The following is a 23,221-nucleotide window of genomic DNA, read 5'->3' as shown; positions in this document are numbered from 1 at the left end:
TTAAAAGTGTTTATTAAAAATTAACTATAGTTTTAAACAACTTTTTAATAATTGCTATAAAATCAAATAAGTTGAACTTCACTTTGTATAAAACTAAAAACTAACATCGGTTGTAATTGGCTGCCAATTCATTCGTACAGACTTTGTTTTAAACCCAAACTTTCGCAGCAAGTAGCAAGTGATTTAACTTGTAATGCAGATTGTACTGTGAATAAATAACTGACTAAATAATCAGGGAATCGGCAACCAGCAACTTCACTGTGGCTAGTATCTTATGCAAGAAGTACAGTACACGAGCACATTAATACGTAGGTCAGTCCGTAAGCAACGTCTCAAAATTTTTAATGAAAACAGGACATGTTCTTTCAGTTTAAGTTTTAGGATGTATTGTCTGTCTTCCACGAATTTGATAAGAAACATCAATAGTAAAACTCAAACACATCGTATATAAGTCTTATCAGAAAACAAAACCATCACGTATAAATTATATCAAAGTAATCATACACTAAAAATAATGATCATTTTCAGCCAACGCAGCAGACTATATGACATAATCCACGCTATTATTTTCCTCAGTAGCCAGTAGAACTACGATGTTATTGCATTTGTGAGAGTGTAATTACAGTATATACGCAATAAAGGTTTTTTTCAAAAAATACAATATTAATCGTTAGCAGTAATTCAGACTGTAGCCTGTTGCAAAGTTTCGACAAATAGTATGACGTTTTCGTTAAAAGTTTCAAATTGTCTGGTAATTTAAAGTTGATGGAGATCTCAAAATAAACATTGTTTACTGTTGTGAAGTAAGCTTATTAAATTAAACAAATAACAAACAATCACAGGCACATATAGTATTGCACGTTTGAACAGAAAGCAACCCTAATAAAAATATAATTTGAATTGAAGGTTTTTCCCACAAGGTCATCATTTACGCTCAGCAAAACCACACTGGTTTAAATAGAACTTGAGATCGTTTTGTTCATCCTTATAACACCGTTTTCCGTCAACATTTGTGAATTCACGAGGCTAGGTTCGAAGTAATATTGAAACAATTAAGCGTTGGTACTTTATATTAAACCTAGCTTTTGTATTACATTAAAGCTAAATATACTTTGACAAATTGAAATATCCTGGCACTGAAAGGTACAAAAACCTCCGATTGGTGTCATTACGTCTACTAGATGGGAATACTATCAGTTTTATTATATCATAATGAAAACTTTAGCAAAAATCCAGCCTCACCTGAAATAGGCGCCCTTCTTAGCTATAAGTTCTTCATGAGTTCCAGCTTCAGCAATTGACCCCGAATCGAGCACCACTATTTGATCTGCATGTTTCATTGTTGACAAGCGATGTGCCACCACAATGCACGTTCTTCCCTGCTTTGCAATATCCAAGGCGCTTTGGACGATCTAAAAACCACCAAAGAACCTTGATAAGAAATGAAGTATCCAATGTGTGTTGGACAATTCGAAAAAGTGTCGATATTAACCCGCTCCGACTCCGTGTCCAAGGCTGAGGTGGCCTCATCTAAAAGAAGAATTTTTGGGTCTCTAAGAAGAGCTCGTGCGATTGCAACTCGTTGCTTTTGACCTCCGGACAACTGTCCGCCTTTATTCCCCACAATGGTAAAATAATTCTGTAAAACACATTCAGCAATATTAATTCGAAACGCATGAAATTCTAGCACTGAGAAGAACTGAACTATAACTTACGCTTGGTAGCGTGGAGATAAAGGAGTGAATGTTCGCACTTTCTGCAACTGATTCCACCTCTGCCGTGGTCACGGTTCTTGAACAATCCCCAGTCCTGTCAGTAAATGAAAACATGTACAAACATCTTTTAACCGATGCCATTCAGCTCTGACCGCTTACATAATATTTTCTTCAATACTTTGGTCGAATAGAACAGGCTCTTGTGCCACCAACCCAATCTGTTGACGTAACCATGACACATTCAGATTGCGAATATCCATGTCATCCAGTAACTGAATTGTGAATTAAAATTCATGAATGTTTCGAGGTGGTTCATTTATAACAGAATTAGATACAAGAGCACAGATCTTATGTATAGTATATACCAAGCATTATGCCAAAGTCATAGTAATAACTGGGACATTAAGTAGATTTTGTCCGTGAAATTGCGGCTTGACATTTAGTAGTTTATTTAATGGTACAACTTTTGATCGACTATACTCAGCAAAAAGTATGCGATTTTATAACTCACGATCTGTCCTTGGTCAGGGTCGTAGAACCTCATCAGCAGCTGCACAGCGGTAGATTTGCCGCAACCAGATTTGCCTACCAGGGCCACAGTTTGTCCTGGCTTGATGATAATATTGCAATCCCTTAAAACTGGCACGTCAGAGCGGCAAGGGTAGCGAAAGTTGACGACTTTAAATTTTAATTCTCCCCGGCAGTGTGCCTGCAACCGTATAACGGAAACGCTCGATCGGAGAACAAGGAAATATACACATATATTAGACTTTGTTGTTTCTCAACTGGAACGGCGAACACCAGTCAGGTTAAAACTTCTAATTAAATCATGCGCCGGTGATCTTTTGTTTGTTTACTTTACAAAAAAACGCTTGAACCAATACACCAGCTTAAGTCTTTGTATTTAACAAACATTTTACCGGACAAAGGCCCTCTTTGCTATATGAATCAATTTTTGGCGTTCGATCAAGAAGAGCAAATATTTTTGAGGCCGACACTTTTGCTTCGGCGTAATCCGGAGCCAGAGAACTATTTTGTCCGATGGCCAAGCCTCCGAAAACTACAGCGGTTAGAACTCTACAATGGACAAGAATCGCAAGCTTCAATGCAAGTTTAACAGATGCACAAATGATACCGCATAACTTTACCTGAATACGTTATCGAAGGTGATCTCCTGGATAATTATTAGTTCTATACCAAGTCGAAAAGTTGCGCCGTAAGCAAAGTAAAGTACGCATTGCGAGAAACCGTACCCAACACCAATAAGTATGGCTTTGCCAGCAGCTTGTCTGCATAAACAGAGTGTGAGGTAACATGTAACAAAACTTCAAGACGTGTAACAAATTCTTTATGTAAAAATAATCATAAGAAGGAGGCATCAATAGAACAGAAACAGCACTCTACGACATGATGGTTCAATAAAGAATGTGATTGAAGGCGGAGAGAAAAAGGTTAAGGAGAAGGAAAAGTCTGGGTATGTTGGATGTCGCAAACTGTGATCTTACGATCAGCATTATTTATCAAATGAAGAGAAACGTCGAAGAGAAACATGTGTGGAACAAAGAGAAGCAATGGAGCTGTCAATAAGCAAAAAAACTACAGACAGAGAAACTAATAACTAGACTCTAGCTCTTAGTTTTGCTAAAGAATGTAACAAAACTTTGTAATGTGTAATAGAAATACTCTCGTACTAAAACTTTGAAATAAATAGCAATCTCCTACTTGAACGTGGCAGCGAGTTTAGATACATAGAGATCATATATTTCTTGCTCTCGTGTCAGTGATGCTACCGTGCGGATATTAGAAATGGCCTCCACAGAAATTTTACCTGAAGTAAAAAAAAAACGATTAATTGCTAAATTAGATTACAAACTAAATTTGTTGAAATTACTTCAAAAATAATGTCCTAAGGAAAGTGCAACCCAAAAGATGTTAATGCAAGGCGTTGTTGTACAATTTGACTGCAGCACACCTGCATCATCGTCTCCGTCATCTTCTTCAGCTCTGGTTAGAAAATGCAATTCTAAATATCCAGACAACGCAATAAACGGAATAAAGGCCAAAATCACCAAAGCAAGCTTCCATCCGTATGCAAATGCTATCCCCAAAGATACCGCTGGAACATAAGAGCAGATGTTAAGGTATAACCTATATTTACAGATACACTAAAGAAGACTGAACAAACACAAAACATGTAAATTTACAGCTTACCCAAAGTGCTAAAATTTTTCAGTATTGTTCCTATTCTTACACCAGTGCATCCCTTCACACGTGAGGCATCGGCTGACAGTTTTTCAATAAGAAAAGACGTGGAATTAATTGGATTGTCAAAGTAGGCTATCTCTTGTCGTAATATCGCGTTTAGTGCTTTGTGACGTAACCGTGTGGTGAGTTCCATGCCGGACTTGGCAAAGAGTGTTCCCTTTTGTAGAAAAAGGTTTTTGCAAAATTTTTAAACATGCAAAAGTCAAAATAACCATGTGATAAGGTTTTGTGAAGCCGATTTATAGCTTTGCAAAAGATTTACATGATTTCATACACTTTTTTCACCAAGGAAGTTTTAATGAAGCTTAGGTGATAAAATGGGCAAACCTCAATCAAGTAGGAAAGAAACGCAACAAGGCCAATTCCAAGAAAAATTAATCCGTGAAGACGCGCATCCCTGTACTGCTCTTCACGATTACTTTCTGTAAACACTCGCAGAACTTCCGAATAAACAACAGCATTCAATGGATCGATTGACCCAGCAATTGCAGCAAAGACCAGTCCAGCTGCAAACATATTGGTATTAGTTACAACTATAAAGTCTTTCATCATTACACTTGTGATTTATTTTGTGCAAGAACGACTGTTTACTGTAACCTAATCTACAATTATACCGGCCATGTAACCCCATTCTGGTTTGTTCATTTTCAGGATGCGAGTAAGTGGAACTTCTGTAAGCTCCTCATCTTCCTGCATTTGCTCTTCTTCTTCATCTTTTGTTATGTACCTTTCAACAACGCTCCTTTTCAAACCTGCATCTTTGTTTCTCATCGAGGCCCGCAGTGAGATGCCGGGAATCGGAGACACGAGCTGAAAGGAATTTTTTCTCTGGATGTTAGACCTAACTGACTGGCTTCTGCGACTTCTTCTGGAGCGCCTTTGTAAGCTTCGTTTGAAACTTTCCCTACCGTTGGCCAAAAACGCACCTGCATTAAAATACTCTTTCAAGTCTGGTGACGTACCTCACAGTTCTATCAACCTGGAGTAAGAAATGTGACTAGCATACCGTCATCAGCATTGGAAAGTCGCGGACCAGATGTGTCGTCTTCGTCCGAATACTTTTCCTCCTTGCCGGCTTGCATGTCGATTAAATTTTTGTACAAACCATCCGGAATTTGCAGGAGTTCGTCATGTGTACCTTGTTCCTTTACCTTCCCATTTACCAATGCTATAATTTTATCAGCATTTCGAATCGTCGATAACCGATGTGCAATGACAACGGTGGTTCGGCCTGCATATCAATACATTAACAATAGGTTTCAGTTTCAAGTGGCCTAATCCAAACAACATAGCAAAATATATTGTTACACGAAATAAGAGAACGATTCTGTAACATACGCTAGCCTTGCTATAGAAAGAAGAAAGTATCGAGAATTCTGTTTAAAAACTTATAACGAGCTTTACCCGCTGAAGCTTTTTCCAGTGCTGATTGAACGATAGCTTCGCTTCCGCTATCCAACGCCGATGTCGCTTCATCAAGGAGCAAAATTTTTGGATTTCGCGCAATAGCCCTTGCGATAGCGATTCTTTGTTTCTGTCCTCCGCTCATTTGACCACCTCCCTCTCCGACTAAAGTTTCAAATTTCTGACAAAACATAACATTGAAATTAATTTATCCGACATATATGTATACACGGATGTTGTGATACAATAACACCGAAACGTGCGTCCTAAAAACTTTCTTTTTCTATACCTTCGGTAGCTCCATTATAAAGTTGTAAGCATTTGCCGTTTTTGCTGCTTCGTGAACTTCTTCGTCTGTTATCCCTTTCCTTCCCCAGCGAATGTTTTCAGCTATCGTGGTGTAGAAAAGCACAGGTTCTTGCGCAACCACTCCTATAAGTTCTCGATGCTTTTTGAGATTTACAGAGTCAATCATTTTTCCTCCAACTTGAATGGAACCACTCTGAAGCAACCGGAGTGTCAAGAATTATGTTAAAAACATTAAACAAAATCAAATTATGATAAAGGTATTGTACCGAAACGTCGTAAAATCTTTGTATAAGGTGAGTGATCGTGCTTTTACCAGACCCGCTTTGACCCACCAAAGCTGTAGTTTTTCCATGGTCAATTGAAAATGAGGCGCCTTTTAAAACCTAGAAAATAAGTCAAATATCTATATAGATATACTGTAAGAAATATACCTATACAATAAGTAAATAATTAAAAAAACAAATCAAATATTTTCAACCGTAGAAAATTTGAAACTATATAGATATTTATCTAACTTAGAAAGTAAAAGCAATCAACCAAACAACCAAAAATAACCCAAGTAACTATACTGCACGATAAAATCACTGAAATGTGTTCATGTGTTCATGTGTTTACAAATGATTTAAACCGTTCTGCTCTATTTAAACGAAATGTAGCTTGTTTTTTTTCATCTAACCTCAACTTGAGGACGAGACGGATAGGAAAAGAAAACATCCTTAAATTTTATTTCTCCGCTAGTTTTACTCGGATCTTTTCCTTCGTTGGAAAAGATATCAATGTCCGGGATGCGATCAGTGACCTCAAAAATTTTCGCCGCTCCCGCTTTGGCGTCAGAAAACGATCCAAAATAGCTTCCAGCCTATATGCACAAAATGGATTGTTAACACCATTTCTTACAAAGCTATTCTTTTTGACAATATTCTAAGTAAAGTAGTTTGCATAGCACAATAACTTGTCGTTTACTTAATTAAAAAGTTCAGAATGGGAACACTTACAGTTCCGAGTGAATAGGAACCGACCAAAATACTAAAGAAACAGATTGTTAGAGCACCGATAGAAGTTTCTTCAGTCAGCACTAGCGTAGTGCCGTACCAGAACGACAGAGCATACATTCCAAATATGCTCAGGTACATCAAACCGATGCTCAGTCCGGTCATAAAGCCCCGACGAATTCCCACTTTTTTTGCTCTATTTAATTTTTGCACGTACCTATGAAAAGGTGGTCGAGTTTAGTAGTATACAACACGTTAAAAATAAATTAAAATAACTTAGACCAACCAATATAACTAGAAAGCTCATATAGATCAATCATTTAAGGTAGTAACAACTGTCGTAAAAACAAGCAGATGACCCCAAAACAAACCCCTGCGTGATTCAAACATAGTTTCAGTTTGACACAGCTTCTCTAAATGTGAGCACAGAATGGATGCGCCTATAAAAACTACAACACTACAGCAGCAAGTCAAAGAATTTTGACAATGCCCCTTGAAGAAAAAAAACTACCTACTTTCATTGTACGTATATTATAACGGTTTAGAATATCCTGAAAACACCAGTCTCTTTCTGGAAGCGTGTTTTATATTAATTAAAAAATAATATTATCACCGTAATAATTTTAAATGGGCCTGAATATCATCCTCAGAGTAATAACTTCTCGCATACTTCCCTTACTTACAACCAAATACAATGTATGTCTTATTCGATCCGGTGATGGCTTTGTTTTAATATAGTTTTGATTTTGTTCCGGTGTTGATTTTATATCTTTGATGAAATTAATACGGGCGCTCCACTTTAGATGAAGACACACAGTACTAAGCAGACGTGAACAAGTAACCTGGGTTTTTAACATTCTTTGGCAGAAATGCTGCAGATAGTTACCGTTCAACCACTTTTTCCTGACAACCAAAGGCCGTCACAGTTTTTATTGCAGAAATTGCTTCTTCTGCGACTGAGCCTCCTTTTGCGTATGCTTCCAGTTCTTTTTTTGTGTATACATCTGATATCTGCAAAAGGTTTTGTAATTGCTAAACTAGAAACACGTAAATGTACTGCAAAAGCAATCAAACTTTTTGTCGACAATGCAACTTATAATTGTGAGTTAATCTTTTATCTCAACTTGATAATCAAGACACATTCCAAAAGAAAAGAACTAACTAGAAAATAAGCAGAACGCGATACCTTTAACAAAAGAGCTGAGGATAAACCCAGGAACGGAGCAATGGTTAGTGTTACCAGGGTCAATTTCCACGAATATACGAAGGCGATAGCAAAGCCGACAACCGCTGTAGAGCTGTGTTGTATCACAAAAGAAATCTTATCTCCCATGCCGTCCATGACACGTTTTATATCGCTGAACAAATCAAAATGTAAAATTGCTGCATTAAGATTTTGAACAGTTTTCATTGTCATCTTGGTCCTTTTAGTATGTAGGCTACTGCAAATCAACAAATGCATTAGGCCCTACAATACAAATTATTTAAGGCGTATGAAAGCATATACCTTAATAACCTTGCGTTGAGCTCTCCAGACGAGGTAAGATCATGGTATGCAATTTCTTGTCTCAAAATGGAGCGAAAGTAAGCTATGCGAATTATTTTCGTTTGTCTGTAAAAGTAAGTGAACCTTGCTTAACCTTTACCTTTTGATTAAGTACTCGGTTAGTTAAGATATCTTTACTCTGCTTTAACCGCAAACTTTGCGCTAAACGTTTGTACGATCGTGCAAAGTTGTTGAGATGCAACGTCATAGCGAGCTTGTTTACGGTTGTTTTCTGAGAAAACTTTTTTGTTTAGATTGCTCTTTGTGATAGTTATATAGTGGTAGATTTTTGCGCAGTGCAACATTACTTTTACTGATACTGGATCACTTTTAAGCCAAGAATAACACACTTAAGGGCTTAGCTTTTGACCAGCGCTATATAGATATCGGCATTAAAGGACAAAAACGTGGAACATAAGCATCAAAGCACTTTTCTTACTTTCTTTCGATCTCCACGTTACATAAGTTCGACAAATATGCAATTTATACAAACACATTACCGTAGTGCTTGCAGTGACCAAGCACCGACTTGGATAATACCGAGTGCAAAAACTCCACATGCAACGTATATCATCCAGTATACATATTCAACTGTCTCCGGCTTAAAAGATTCCAATTTTGGACGGATAGTTTCAATCCATTGACTGAAACACATTTTATCATGTCAAAAACTGTGGTAATTTAATGGCAAATTCGCTAAAGTTATAATAAAGTTTCAGTTTTGTTGATATCATAAGAATTTTGGTGTTTATTAATTTTCTGTACTTTACATAGATTATTATTTATTACTCACGATTCATTTAACGTTGTATAGTTCAAAGCAAAGCAAGAATTGTAGGACAAATTGCACAGTTGGTAACGACCATAAATGGTGAATCTCGTAGTAAGTTCGCCGAAAAATATAACGGCAACCGGCAGCCCGGCCCCGTGAACTATTCCAGCAAGTGTGCCTGCTAATATTAGCATACAGTCCCATGCATCAGCATATCGATACTAAAGAAATATCAAATCAATCAGCAAACAATGTTGTCGATGGTTCAATTTTAACAATTGGTTAGAATGAGCAAAAGTGTTTACCAGTTTTATATAAGGGATCGGAGGTGCACCGACTTTTCTTATTTCTTCGTTTTTCTTTGTTGACTCGGTGACCATGCTTTCCCAATAAATGACGTGTATCCAAAAGACTTCAACTGAAAACAAATTGACTCAGCCCTATCATTACAATAGATGAATAGAGTAAATAGATTCTTATTTACCCGGGAACGTCTGAAACAATTTTAGCCATTTCCATTAGAATAAACTTGAACAATAGATAACTAGCTAATAGATCGCCTGTATACTGTAAAAAGCAAATACTCGTACTTCACTGGCATAAAACAACTTTCTCTGCTATCTTTACTTTAAGTAGTTTTTAAAGCAAAGTAATTTTAAGACGTTTTCCGTAAATACAAAGTTTACAAACACGTTCAAAAAACTACTTAAAACTTGTTGATACTAATTTGTACAAAAAGATTACCAACCGTGATAACTTCTGTATAAAGGTTGCCGACAGCGGTCCTTGTTTAAAGTCTAAATAAAATTTCGGTAAACTTCCTTGCCTGTAGAAACCGAACACCATTTTAATGGTGTGAGCTTCACAGAAACTTTGCCACTCGTAAAAAGCGTGCTTGTTACCCCTATGAGAACCTTAAGTTATGTGTGTTCGTTCAAGCGGTAACTGCGTTTGCGATGAAGCGCTAGATAACGGGCCACCCTGATCAAAAAATGTCGCTGTCGCGAATAGAAATGTTTTTTTTTTTCTGTTATTCACAAACCACGCTATGACGTTAAATTATTACGTAATTGGACGATTTGTATTACTGTACATAGTGATCAGTATATCGATATCTAAAGCACTTTGCCATCACAAAGCTGTATTTGAAAAATAAATCCAGATCAAACTATAGGTGAAAACGTTGTTTTTTTGTGGAATACGTCTTAGACGCTGTATGATGAGAAAGACAATTTCATAACGTTAAGCAAATAATTTTATCATCGGAATCAGTTCAAGATGACCTTCAGGAACAATTACATCAAAAGAGTAGTTTTACGTATATCTTTTCTATTGTGGTGATCTTTTTTCACTATCTATAATTTTGTTTCACTGATGACAATATGCTGTTGATAAAGTTGATATCAATAATACAGTAGTATAGAGGTTAGACTTATTAGAAAATTCATCCTTGTTTAATAACTCGGAAACTAAAGCTTCAGGCAAACAATATGAGTACATTTCGTTGATGTACGTTGCATGCGTTATTTAGCAAGACGAATAAAATCCTTCATAGGCTACACCTTACGTTTGACAGCGACTGCATGTAGCGTGCAGCTAAAAAGTAAACTTTTAGTTATAAGTCATGCGAATGCCGAATGCTTCAATATGTCGTGCCATATTGCAATGTATTATGCAGTAATATCCCTTAAAAGCGAATAAAATTTCGTGCTAATGACGAATGAAACAAAAAGTAGTTTCTTGATGCATAATGATTAATTGTTGGAGCTACTAGTTAAGCGTGAAGTAAAACATCACCAAGTTGTTCAAACATGATACAGCAAGACGTTTTGTGTTGTTCAGAAGGTGGAGAGTGTTTTAAAATACCTCAGAGTGCGCTTTGTCTAACTTTGCAGTTATAATCTTCGCAAAAGACTCTGGCTTTACGATAACTACGTTTGATAAAAAGTGGTCTTTTAATAATTATGTGAAAGCACAGTTTTAATGCTTTCACTGCTTGACAACAAGTGACCTACAGCAATCGAGATACAAATACAACGTTTCTTGAAGCACGTTACCTCTTTTGTTCGTTTTTGAGGCTGTTTTCTGTTTTAAAAAGGTCTGACGTCAGAACGATGACAGCTCATTTTTAACCTTTCAGTAGACCAATTTTCAAATGAGTAAAACAAAAGAAATGTGCAGTTTTCTGAATCAATTTATCAACGCCACAATAACCTGATAACCTCAGTTTTCAGTTCCCACTGTTTGAGTCGTGCGCACGCATAGCCCAGGTCGTGTCTTGGTGTACTGGCCTGATCGCATAACCTTTTTGAAATAGGAAATTAATATTAAATCGATATAAATAGGCAAAGTATTTCATGAAACTGTAAATAGTCAACAAAGTATGTGTTTAAACTTAACTGTGATTTTACAAATGTACATAATAAAGTTTATATAAGATGGAAAGGCAATACAGAGCTAGATAGATAGCTACTTGCTAAGAAAGGTATTGGGCTAATGCTGTGAACATCGTCAGGTATTGTTCGCAAGATCACTTCTAATCTGGTCCTCCATTACTGTTTCGCTAGCTTAGGTTTGCTCGTTGCGCTGTTCCAGCCTTTTCACGTAGATTGGTTTTGCTTTAAACACAAACCACAAACTTTCTAACTGGCGGCGATTTGCCCGACTAATATTACGGCATGAATGTCCAAGTAAGCTCTTTCTCTGCCCCTACTGTAAACTAAATGGGCACACGCGCACAAAACAAAAAACTCATAATTGCGGTGCATTGTTTCGATGACTTCTTCTCCGATAAGCTGTAAGGAGCAATGCCTGAGGGGAAGATACTGCCTATATTGCATATAGCAACCTGTAATATTTTTTGACCATTGTCTTCTTAGCGATGGCTTGTTTTATGCTTTCATAAAAATAAAAATGAAACGAGATTTATTGAGTTCGGCGTACATGTCCTGTATATCTTTTTAACTTGAATAGGATATTTTGGAATTCCTTCTTAAGAAATGTCCACATTTTATGGTAGTTAGTTTTTCAAATGATATTTGAAACGGCCTATAGCTGCCTGTCTTTGTGTAAATGACAAACAATAGCTTATATTGAAATAGGTCGTTTTGTATAAAATCTTACGTGCAAGACACTGAGCTCCTTATTGTTGGGATTAAAGAATTAAAGAAGGAGAAAAATTGTTATCCACCGTGAAACAAGAAAAGAGAGTATCAAATTGGTCAGGAATATAATAAGGTAACTTACTGTATATATATACTCGTACGGTTATTAACGAAAGACGACAAATAAAACCGACACAATTGCTATGACTATTGAATATAGGTCCCAACTCCCAATGCCGTTTTCAAACAAAGAGTTTGTTAATGTCAAGAAACACAATTATGGCAAAATGATTATAACAGGAACAAAGTACACATGCAAACGGAATAAGTTAAGGCTCATTGCCAAAAAGAAAATAGTTAGGATGAAAAAATATATCCGAGCTACAACAGGTGGATAGCAAGATATATATATTCTCGCTCTGAGGAAACGCTTTGATGGTCCTAATTTAGCGGCGAATTCTCTTTTTCCGGGCTTGTCTTTGTGCATTTTCCGATAGACGCATTTTCTAATTGTTGCGTGATATCATTGGTAATTGGATTTGTTCACCAGGATCACTGAATAGAAGTTAGGGTTGTTTATACATTTCCTTAGCACCGTTGGATATTGAACACAGATTCGCATCACTGCAGTCTAACCGCTCCGCCAGCGAGCCGAGAAATATGAGAATGAACGATAAGCCTATATCATCCACATATATATATAACTTACCAAAGACATCAATTATACGATACAAACTCTGTACAGGCATAGGCCACAAGCAGACTGCTTGTCCTGTTAAGGAACTTTTTTATAATTCCTTGGTTACAGCGATTTTAGGAAATTTTCGGCAAAGCCACAACGTCGACTGCTAAGAATAACCCATATGTGCGTGATGGTGACGTGCCCCGTCCTATATACAGCACTTTCTCCGGTAGAAAAAAAAGACAAAATATTCTTTACAGAAAAGTTTCATGGCTGATCGAAACAGAATTACAAATCTACCTATCTATAATAGTGGCATTTTAACTGTTCAAAATCTCCTCCTATATAACGGCATTTAAAAATTTTACACATTCTCAGTTTGAACAAACTTACGGCTGTCCCGATAATAATACAATACAATACAAGGCATACGACAACGTCGGCATATGCTTTGAAAGATATTTTTACTAAATATCTAGTCAGTTTTCATAGCGTCTGTGCATGGAGCAATCTAGCTATACAATTTCAATTAATTTTACATTAATTCATAAAGGTTTAAATAATTAAATTTAACTTCATGCTAATTGAAAAAAAGAAAAAAAATATAAAATAATTTTAAACAACTATTTAAAAAATAATACAAATTCCAATGAAATTGTAAAAAAAGCAAAAACGTTTGTAAAAACTCAAATAAATGTAGGCTACATGAATTCAAAAACATCTCAAGGACTTAAGCAAACTTGAAGGGATTCGTATAAATATTATATGAATTATAAATTAGGGCTGTACCTATTAATCGGCAGATATAATCGGAGTTTGATTTTATCGGCTATTTTTGAAATCAATTGTTGTAGTTTTTTTAGTTCATCAATCAGTTTTAATTATAATCGATTATGAAAAGAATCTTTCTAACGAACTGAGTTATTGGCAGCCGACTGATCAGTAAGCTATCGCCCGATATTTTATGGCCGATTAATCGGTGTTACTCAGCTGCAAAATAATTGACTTTAATTAGGTCAGTTTCTTTGAGAATACTAAATGCTTATGTGCTATGGTAATCTTATTGGTAATGGAAAATTTTAAAACCGATTATTATTGGACCGTGCAAAATTGGTAAAAACGGATTAATCGCCTGCCAATTAACCACATCACTAAAATGTTTTTTTTATGAAATTATTAAGAATACGTACCAGGGCGAGTCAAAAACTCAAAAAATTGAAGCAAAACTGTATTCATCTCCAAATTGGGTCTTACTCGTCGAATTCTTGCTCTAAGTTTTCTAAGGGTATCGATACATTATTGAGTCGCTTTGTTTTTAAAAAGTGTGGGTTCGCTGGGTTACAAGACAGCTGAGAGATGAAAACAGAGCTGAAAGGGTTAACTGCTGCACGGAACTCCATGAACTCAGCGAACGAGACAACACATTCGTTGGCAGATTATTAACTGATGATGAAACTTGGATTCGTCATTATGAACCAGAATCCGAAAGGCAATCAATGCAATGGCGTCATCCAACATCTCCAAAACCAAAAAAGTTCAAATGACAAAAGTCGGCTGGAAAAGTTATGGCTACTATCTTCTGGGATGTCCAAGGACTTATTCTCATTGATTTTTTGCCAAGAGGAGAAACAATCAACTCTAAAGCATATATCGAGAACCTTTGAAAACCTAGTGCAGGAATAACATGAGTATAACCCAATATAAAGGATGAATAAAGTTTTGATTTAACATGACAATGCCCGACCACACACATTACACAAGCATCAGAACAAGGGAAGCAATCACTTCTTTTGGGTGAACAACTCTACCACATCTTCTATACTCACCTGATATCGCACCTTCAGGTTACCATTTGTTTGTTACAACAAAAGAGTCACTGAGCGTCAAACATTATGACAACGATGAAGAAGTGAATACTGCTGTCAGGAATTTGCTTCGTAAGCAAACACCAAAGTTTTATAAAGCTGGAATACATACCCTCATTCCAAGGTGGAACACGGCTATAGAAAGAAGTGGTGACTACCATGAGAAGTAGTGATGTGACCCTCTGGAACACAGCTTAATTTTGATGTAGCCTATGCTTTGTTTTGTGGTGTTTTGTATTTTTAATGTAACAAAAAAATTGCATTACTTTTTAACTCACCCTCATATGTTGTGGTAATTTTGAGTTTAAACGAACTTATTTGATTTTATGCTAGTTTGTGCTAGATAAATATAATTATCTTATATTTATGACTTTTGCCATAGAAATCCAACAACAATTATTGTTAGATTTCTATGCTTCTACATCAAGTACCCAGTTAACAGATAAACAGGTAACGTACTTATGACTTAAACTGCAAATGCGTAACTGAATCACTAACCCACACGGTAACGGGCTTCACCTGCGAATAAGTACCCGGATAAATAATCATGTTACTAGCAACCAACTTAATGTTTTGTATAAATAACCTAGAAATCACCAACGATGACCCAGTGTTGTGAAATATTAACGTTCGGCCCAGAACATTAGGTAAGGGAAATACCCACCTTTAAAACTTTGCGCTTGCTGTGGTAATTCAGAATGTCAATGTGCACATGTGATCACTTTATAGGGTGCATTGTAAAACCCATAAGTTGAGATTTTGCTGGAGGTTACTGAAAACAAGATTTGTTTATTTATGTAACAGTCATGTAATAGATGTTGCTAATAAAAATTCCAATAATTACGGATACGATATAAAAATATTAACTAAGTCGCATGCTGTGACAGTAGCCAGTGGTGGTAGTGGGGGCGGTGCTAAAAATTAATTTAATGTTTCCTTCAGCCCTTGTTCAGTTGTTTGTAAGCTGTTCTCGATTGTAAATCTTACTTATAGTACTGTAAGCCGCGCTGGATCTTAGATAATACAGTAAGCTTCTGCAATATGCTCTCTATTATTTACAAGAATTTGAAAAGTTTTAAGCTGCAAAAATGATGATAAAAAAGTTTAGGCTATAAGCCGCAACTTACAGTTGAATAAATTTGTTATCTCCAGAAAGGTTGTTGTACATGTCAGCACATAGGATAGCTGTTGCATGTATCAGCAAATAGTTGTACGATATCTGTAAATATCCCTACCATGACGATTGAACTGTGATATCAAAAATAATTTATTCTCTTATTTTTAGGGTGTTCAGCCAGTTTTCTAAGTACAATGTACATAGGCTGTCACATTTAGCAAAAACTACATAAACAATGAGTGACTCATCTGACTCTGAAAGTAGTTTTGCATCTGATTCTGAAGAAGAAACCAATGCAGTTGCCACTAGACCGAAAACCATCACTGGATGCTCACAATTTGTTGACATAATTTTTCATCCCGAACATGAATACATTTTAGCAGCAGTGGATATGAATGGTTATTGCAGTGTGTAAGTAAATGTTTACCACAGTGCTAGGATCTTAGTCCTAGAATCTAGGAGTCCTAGGATAGGTGCTAGGAACATAGTGAAATGTATTCTGTGTCTACTTTTTCTGTTGAAAACAATAGAACAGCACCTTGTGCACTTACATCTAGGAGCAAAATGTTGGGAAGACCGAGTAACTTGAAGCAAAAACACCAGAGCCAGAGTAGATGCAAACAGTTCTACCTCGCATTAGGAATGAATATAGTTATTGCTTGAAATATGTGCAATTAAAATGTTTGCATCTACTCTGGCAGTCTTGTTCTGGTGTTTTTGCTTCAAAATACATCTTGCTTATGACACTTTGAGGAAATCTTTATTTTTTTACATATGTACGTGCAGGAAATCATAATCTCCTTGGCAGAGGTAAATGTGAAAGTGAGCTTGGGATATGATATAGTTGGAGTATTTTTATTTTCTACTTATCAACTTTGCCCAGTTCAAAAATTGTGTCATGAATGAATATGCGTCTAGCTTTTGTAAAATACATTTTCAGTTTGTAATTGAAATACAAATAGAGTCTATAGACTGAGTTTGACTACATACATTATCAGCATTTATAGAAAATATTATTTGTTTTAAGCAATCGCACATCTCGTAAAAAAATTTAATTTAAAAAAACTGAATGATTTTGCAAGTTCATGATTTCGATTTTGATTAATTCTCCAATCATTAATGTTAATAGATCAGGCTAAGATGTTCGATGTGCTGTATTTGGGCTTAATTTCAGTCATGGAGCTGAATATTAATCAGGGTTACGACCTAGAATACTGTCAGTGGTTGCCTAAATGTCAGGCATTTTGAATTTTGGTGAAAATCGGTGAAAAAAGTAAATATATATGTGGACCCAATAAAATATAGATTAAGCTCAAACTCTAAACATCAATTTTTATTTTAAAAATATTTATATACATTATTTTAATAGGCATGAGTGCACAATCGGAGAAGAAAGTCATGAAAAATTGAAGAAACGTCTCACGAAAAAACCATGTAGATGTGTGGCATTTTCTGCTGATGGAGAAGGTTGATATTGGTGATATATATGTATACATAAGAAGTGGCTTAGCTCAGTGCTACTCAAGCTTTTTTGTTTTGCGTACTCCAAATTCATTTTTGCAACGGCTCGTGTGCTGCTACCTTCCACAGTATTATTGCCAGATTTATGTATGGAGCAGTATTTATTTGTAGAAATAGAACAGGTGGTATGATATCAGCTGAAGCTTTATTACTGTGTTAGTATAGTTTCATTGATAAGTTGATTACACATCTACCGTTTACAAATTTTTAGGTTTTCTACTTGCTTAATTGTCCTTAAATGTTTTGCTGTCAGTTGCTTAAACATGATAGTCTAAAATTAATACTTAAACAGTTGCTTCTTTTTGGAAATAAACCTGTCCACATTAAATATCAACACATACAAATGTTACAACAATATTATTTAAAATTTATCAACAACAAAGTATTGATATAAGTCTGCCTTGTCCATGGTTTTTGAAAGTTAATGCCTGCACAATGTACACCAACTTTGTTATAGTGAAATAGAAACAGTTGAATGTGTTGAACAGTGTTCAACAGTTATTAACTTATTACACTGATACAAGCAAAGCTAAAAATTTGTGTACTTTTTTGTGTTTGCTTTAGTTTTGATATGCCACATTCTTCTGTGTACCATGTCCACTCTATAAATTTAAGCAGAAAAATGTATAGGAAATGCTCAGTTTTAGTATTTTAGTCATACAGTATATCGTTATGGTACACAGTGTACATTCACATTAAAGAAGTCCACTGGGTGCAATTTTTACAAAATTGAAAGCTGAAAACCCTGTCAGTATCCTTGTTTAGGGCATTGGGGGATTAACTGATCAAAGTAAAATACCGGTGTGTCAGCAACATGTGACACATATGTAAATTTATTTGTTTTACTGAATTTCGATTGTTGTGTTATAAATGTGTATAACTAAGGCAAGCAAAATACTGGTAGTTAGGTCATGATACTAAATTTTTCCGGCTCAATGACTGCGCATCTTGACCGCCGTCCACATCAACCGTTGTGGTTGATGCAGACGCCTTTGTCACATTCATGCCTCTACGCCTTAACTTACGTCTCCTGAGTAATAATAACTATTCTATGTCACTATAACTATACCAATTAATGAAACTGAAATAAATGATTAGATTAACATATACTTAGGTAAATTCAGTACTATGAATTTGTTATTGGGTGGACTGCAGAGAAATAGTAACATGTTCGTAATGTAACAACGAAATTATAGTGACACAATTGTTGTGAAGGTTGGTATGACTTTACTTCCAACTGTGTTGCTTTATCCTCTGTTAGCTACATTACTCAGAACATTATTATCTCAGTTTGATAAAATGTTTAGGATAGGTTGGCAATGATAAGCAACAGTAAGCCTTTATTGTGGTTAGGAGCTAAAAGCCAGTTCCAGTCCTTTTCTGCTTGCTCTTATCTGCACTCTGTGAGAAAAAAGAGAAAAATGCAGACATGGACATTGCAGAGCAGTACAAAAGCTGCAACTATGTTTTTTCAGATTTTATGAATACTTAAGGCAGGTTTGCAGGTTGCAACCATTGTAACATTTCTAACATGGCAAAATTTAAGTTATTTTTTTCACTTTCAGTTCAATCTTCTTTTATCTGTAGCCGTAAAAAAAGAAAAGTTGAATTTTTGTTAGCATTCAATCTATTCTCTCTACCCATCTGTATATCTATACATCTCTTCTAATCATCATGCTGCAATTTTTTGTCATACCATATGAACGTCGTATACATCGTTCATCACATTCATATTAAATCAAAACAATGTTATGTTTCTCACAAAGCAATATAAGGTACTTGGCTTGGCAGAGGGCTGCTGTTTTTGAATGTTCTTATTAACTGAAGTAGTTCTGAGAACGCAGCAAAATTTTAGATAGAACATCAGAACAGAATTTTAAATAAAGATGATATAATCGGTTTAATGTGTCATTGTATTTTACAAACTTGTATGAGTTTTCTCGTACACATTTGGACCTGATTCAATATGCAAATGGTTGCTTACTAGCTCCGGTTGCAAACCACACTACCACAGTTTGAGTAGCACTGGGCTCTAACCTTATTTTTGAATAAAATAAAATAATAGAGATAACTTGCAGTCATTGCATTTGTGGACCAAAGGGAACTTTGCTATTGGCTTTGCATTTATCATATAGACTTACATTCACTATGCTTATTTAACTGTAATAATGGAAATTTTTATAGATCTGCTAGTTATGAGCAAAGATAAAACAATGCAAGTTGTTTGTAGTAGGAGTGGATGTGTAAAAAGGAAATTTACTGCAGTACACAGGTATTGTTATATATATGATTTGTTACAGTTTTCATATTTTGTATCATATATGTCTTGTTACAGCAGTCAGCCTGTATTGCTGCATTGCTCGGCCAATCAGCAACAACTTTGCAAACAACAAGATACAAAACATGCTTTTATATTTTTTAGTGCTCCTCCATATTGTTTGTGTGTAATTGATAAAAACTTAATTGCAACTGGAGACGATGATGGTGTAATTAAGGTAATTTTTTCCCTGCCAGACTTATAAAAAATGCTAAGAAATATGAAATTGAATACTTCATAAAGATTCTACCATAAAAACGAGTTTTCAAAAACAATATGTTAGTCAAAACATGCCTTAATTACACATTTAGAAAAAGTAAAATTTTAACAAGTTTTCTTAATCAGCTAATAGACTGTAGCTAAGATTCTGTAGACTTACAAAAATAAAGAACAAATGAAGATGTTTACTCTGCTTGGTTTAATTATTCAGGTATGGGATTTGAGACGTGGCAATGAAGCTGTAATGGAAGACAAGAAATTTGAAGACTATGTCAGTGATATTGCAGTTGACGACAAGCATCGACTTATATTTGCTGTTAGTGGTGATGGTACAATGGCCACATATAATGCCCGACAGAGAAAGTTCATTGTTCAATCTGAAAATGAAGAAAGCGATATGCTTTGCGCCCAAGTTTTAAAGGTTGAAACCATCAGTTCAATATAATTTATATGTTTAAATGTACACCATATGTATATTTACTTTTATACATAATACTTATTTCGTAGCAAGTAAAGGCTTGTGTTATGTTTTGCGTTTTAATATGCCATATTCATTCTTGTAACTCTTTGTATATGCATAGGCAGGCACTGGGCAGTACCGCGGTACTATAGTACTGGCAAAGTACCAAACTACTTTTTATAAATAGTACCGAATACCGGAACCGACAGTACATTTTTTTCCAAGTACCGGTACCATTACCGACAGTACTTTCAAATACTGACTGCCTACCTCTGTGTATATGTTGATTGTCACTCTTATTTAAACAGAAAAATGTTTGTGAAAAGCCCAGTTTTGGTATTTTAATTGTACCATATGTAGTTATGGTACATAGTGCACACTCACAAAACAAATAAAGGGCGCAAAACTAGCGTAGTATATGCAGAACAATGTAATGAACAATTTTTGTTTGTAACTAAACTAATATTACTGTAATCAAAGGAAAATAAAAAAGTTGTGGTGGGAACTGCAGACGGTCCATTGCTACTTTATAACTGGGATGAGTTTGCTGCTCCATCTGATCGTTTTCCTGGGCATCCTGGTTCAGTAGATTGCTTTGCCAAAGTCTCTGAAGATGTTTTATGCACTGCATCATCTGATGGAATGATTCGGTATTGTCTCATCCTTTTTAAACTAAAAAAATGGAAACCATTTTGTTCTACTTCGTGTGCTGTAATACTGTAACATGGCAAACGACCTTCATCTTATTCTATATTAGAAGTAACTTGGTTGAAATTTTGGTCTTTCAGAGCAGTTCACGTACTTCCTAATCGCTTTTTGGGGGTGGTTGGTGATCATGATGGCTTGCCTGTGGAAAAGATTAGATGTACTCATGACGGGAAATATCTTGCTAGTATCTCACATGATGATGTCGTAAAGTAAGCTTCAACGTTTAAATGTTATGTTATAGTGTCCCTGCACAGCATCTAATTGGATTACTGTAACAGGTTTTGGAGTGTGGAGTATTTGAAGGATATTCAAGTGAGCGCAAGAGAGAAGGCTGAGCGATATCGTAAAAACGAGAAGATGGCGAAAAGTGGGGTTGGGCCAAGCAAGCGCGAATTTTTTTCTGATCTTGGAAAGGAGTTGGAAGTTCCACCTTGTAATGCAGACAGTGATGACATGTCGAGTGAAAGTGAAGATAAAGATTTGATTTGGCTCGAGTCAGATCTTGTTTGTTAAATTTTAGCATTAAGGTGAAAGGAATTTTTGCTTTTGATCAAACATATTGAAGTGTAACCTAAAACAAAAAATCCAAACATCTATTATATACTGACAGAAACTGTGTTTTTACTTTCGGTATGTCTTGGCATGAAGCTTCACTTGACTAATTGATTTGCGGATGATTGTTAACATGAATTTTAATGTTTTTTTTGCTGACCTAGAAATTTGTTTTGGATCATCACTAATTTCGGGTAAAGCGATGTCGAATTGGTGAGTTTCCACTATAAACTAAAGTTATTGGTCAGTCAAAAATGTTGTTATCAGAATTTATTTTTATTTATTCAGAATTAATCCGAGTTTGTCGTTAAAATGTTGGTATTTCAATGCTAATGCTGCATAATGCTTCGCCAGATTTCCAAAATTACTGTCCGAACAAATCTTCGATGATAACATGCAATAAGTTCTGCTTCGGACATTCATTTTTAAAACCTTATTTTAACACGCTTACAGTCAGTGGAGTAGATAACAATGCACACCCGGTGTTAAAAAACTTGAACAGTGGTTAAAACTTCACCGTACTAAACATAGGCTTTATAATCCAACAGCCCTCTTTCCATAATAATTTTCCAATATTGAAAATTATTTTGTGCCTTTCTCATGCCTTTCATGTTCTCAAACCAAAGCAAGATGTTGAGCACATTAAGTGTGGCAGTTCCGTTTACTATAGAAGATGATCATTGTTGATATGGTACATAGGACTTCAGCTAATACAGGAATTTGTCCATAAACTAACAAAGTTAGTTGTTCTATAATTTAATTAATTAAATCAGTTAACATTGTTTTTAGTTCTAATTCAAGAATCGTTATAATCATGTCATAAATAAAAAGTTGTGATTTCAGCGAAAAAGTGTTCATCTTTTGCCAGCAAGCATCTTTTTATCGCTACTAACGTCAAACAAAAGGTTCAAAGTTCACAAAATGTTTTAGAAAAAGCAGAAGCCGAGGCTTCGATTCAAATAATCACGGTGTACCCGGATATTTTGGCCCAAAGCCATTGACGTCAAACAAAAGGCTATAAAAACTGCATAAATGTATTTTGACCCAAAGCCATTGCCCGCTTTGTGTTAAATTGTGGTGGCAACCGGTGTGAACAGTGGTCGAACACGTAGACCATTTGTAACGTACATTTATTAGGTCCACACTAATAAATTTCCCAAGAAAGTTTTTTCTAAAGTTTTTATCGTCAAAAAAAGTCTACAAATGTGAAACCAGAATGTCAAGAAAGAAAGAGGCACTGATCTTGGGTACATTTAATTGGTTCTATATTGCGTGGTGATAGGAACAATGGCTTGGCCGTTCAAAAAATGGTGTGATATGGTTTGACTATCTTTATCCTCGGACAGAAGAAAGTCTTTACACGACTAAACTCGGCGATGATTTCTCACCGCTCCAGCTCCTATTACCGAGTTTGTCTTTATGTAAGTTCTAATGGATAACATACATTGCTTTTATTTGTTTTTTGATTGTTGTCATGTTGCCCGAGTTTGGAACTGTGTAGTGTCCACCAGGATCACTGAACAGAAGCAAGCGACGTTTGTACCTAGTATTGGTATATGTATACCTGTGTTTGTACCAATACAACAGTAGCATAACTGGAAATTGAACCAGGCTCGAATATTTACGAGCCAGGCACAGCAACCACTCCTACTAATAACGCACAAATATGTCCT

General features: G+C 35.7%; 2 protein-coding genes and 1 long non-coding RNA gene across 10 annotated transcripts; 1 reads left to right on the top strand and 2 right to left on the bottom strand.

Annotated features, from left to right (window-relative positions):
- Window positions 1-210: 210 nt before the first annotated feature.
- On the bottom strand, window positions 211-11,710 carry LOC143465816 (ATP-dependent translocase ABCB1-like). 7 transcript variants are annotated; one of them, XM_076964315.1, is made up of 28 exons: window positions 11,477-11,710; window positions 11,218-11,307; window positions 9,752-9,800; window positions 9,309-9,421; window positions 9,025-9,224; window positions 8,732-8,875; window positions 8,193-8,297; window positions 7,872-8,127; window positions 7,572-7,696; window positions 6,689-6,902; window positions 6,370-6,552; window positions 5,960-6,076; window positions 5,674-5,886; window positions 5,385-5,565; window positions 4,987-5,211; window positions 4,595-4,906; window positions 4,308-4,486; window positions 3,927-4,137; window positions 3,688-3,831; window positions 3,438-3,543; window positions 2,864-3,004; window positions 2,636-2,792; window positions 2,227-2,424; window positions 1,875-1,987; window positions 1,716-1,809; window positions 1,493-1,639; window positions 1,243-1,412; window positions 212-1,026 (listed from the first exon to the last, which is right to left on the bottom strand). In XM_076964315.1, the coding sequence occupies exons 4-28, from the start codon at window positions 9,381-9,383 to the stop codon at window positions 954-956; spliced, it is 4,083 nt and encodes a 1,360-aa protein (XP_076820430.1). In that variant the 5' UTR covers window positions 9,384-9,421; window positions 9,752-9,800; window positions 11,218-11,307; window positions 11,477-11,710; the 3' UTR covers window positions 212-953. The 7 variants fall into 7 exon arrangements, with proteins under 7 accessions (XP_076820470.1, XP_076820430.1, XP_076820436.1 ...); XM_076964321.1 differs by having other exon boundaries at window positions 11,226-11,307; XM_076964337.1 differs by lacking the exon at window positions 9,752-9,800 and having other exon boundaries at window positions 11,226-11,307.
- Window positions 11,711-12,330: 620 nt separating this feature from the next.
- LOC143466839 (uncharacterized) lies at window positions 12,331-13,007 on the bottom strand. Its single transcript, XR_013118941.1, has 2 exons — window positions 12,817-13,007; window positions 12,331-12,662 (listed from the first exon to the last, which is right to left on the bottom strand). It is a non-coding gene; the product is annotated as an uncharacterized LOC143466839 (long non-coding RNA).
- A 2,936-nt stretch (window positions 13,008-15,943) lies between these two features.
- LOC143447550 (WD repeat-containing protein 55-like) lies at window positions 15,944-22,390 on the top strand. 2 transcript variants are annotated; one of them, XM_076947756.1, is made up of 9 exons: window positions 15,944-16,182; window positions 17,141-17,238; window positions 19,477-19,564; window positions 19,715-19,787; window positions 20,040-20,249; window positions 20,769-20,938; window positions 21,077-21,205; window positions 21,275-21,523; window positions 21,713-22,390. In XM_076947756.1, the coding sequence occupies exons 1-8, from the start codon at window positions 16,007-16,009 to the stop codon at window positions 21,507-21,509; spliced, it is 1,179 nt and encodes a 392-aa protein (XP_076803871.1). In that variant the 5' UTR covers window positions 15,944-16,006; the 3' UTR covers window positions 21,510-21,523; window positions 21,713-22,390. The 2 variants fall into 2 exon arrangements, with proteins under 2 accessions (XP_076803871.1, XP_076803867.1); XM_076947752.1 differs by having other exon boundaries at window positions 21,275-22,390.
- Window positions 22,391-23,221: the final 831 nt, after the last annotated feature.

The sequence above is a fragment of the Clavelina lepadiformis genome, chromosome 1, assembly GCF_947623445.1.
Source record: "Clavelina lepadiformis chromosome 1, kaClaLepa1.1, whole genome shotgun sequence".
Taxonomy (NCBI): Eukaryota; Metazoa; Chordata; class Ascidiacea; order Aplousobranchia; family Clavelinidae; genus Clavelina; species Clavelina lepadiformis.
The sequence above is the reverse complement of the archived record's forward strand: the minus strand, read 5'-3'. Positions and strand labels throughout refer to the sequence as shown.

What these genes read in the sequence shown, in the direction of transcription:
- LOC143465816 (XM_076964315.1), bottom strand. Translation starts at nt 9,383, where the DNA reads ATGGTCACCGAGTCAACAAAGAAAAACGAAGAAATAAGAAAAGTCGGT. An exon ending in TGGTCACTGCAAGCACTACG is followed by an intron (nt 8,298 to 8,731) that starts GTAATGTGTTTG and finishes TTACTTTTACAG; the next exon opens with ACAAACGAAAATAATTCGCA. An exon ending in TTATCTCCACGCTACCAAGC is followed by an intron (nt 1,640 to 1,715) that starts GTAAGTTATAGT and finishes TGTGTTTTACAG; the next exon opens with AATTATTTTACCATTGTGGG.
- LOC143447550 (XM_076947756.1), top strand. Translation starts at nt 16,007, where the DNA reads ATGAGTGACTCATCTGACTCTGAAAGTAGTTTTGCATCTGATTCTGAA. An exon ending in ATTTTCTGCTGATGGAGAAG is followed by an intron (nt 17,239 to 19,476) that starts GTTGATATTGGT and finishes AAATTTTTATAG; the next exon opens with ATCTGCTAGTTATGAGCAAA. An exon ending in TCACATGATGATGTCGTAAA is followed by an intron (nt 21,206 to 21,274) that starts GTAAGCTTCAAC and finishes TTACTGTAACAG; the next exon opens with GTTTTGGAGTGTGGAGTATT.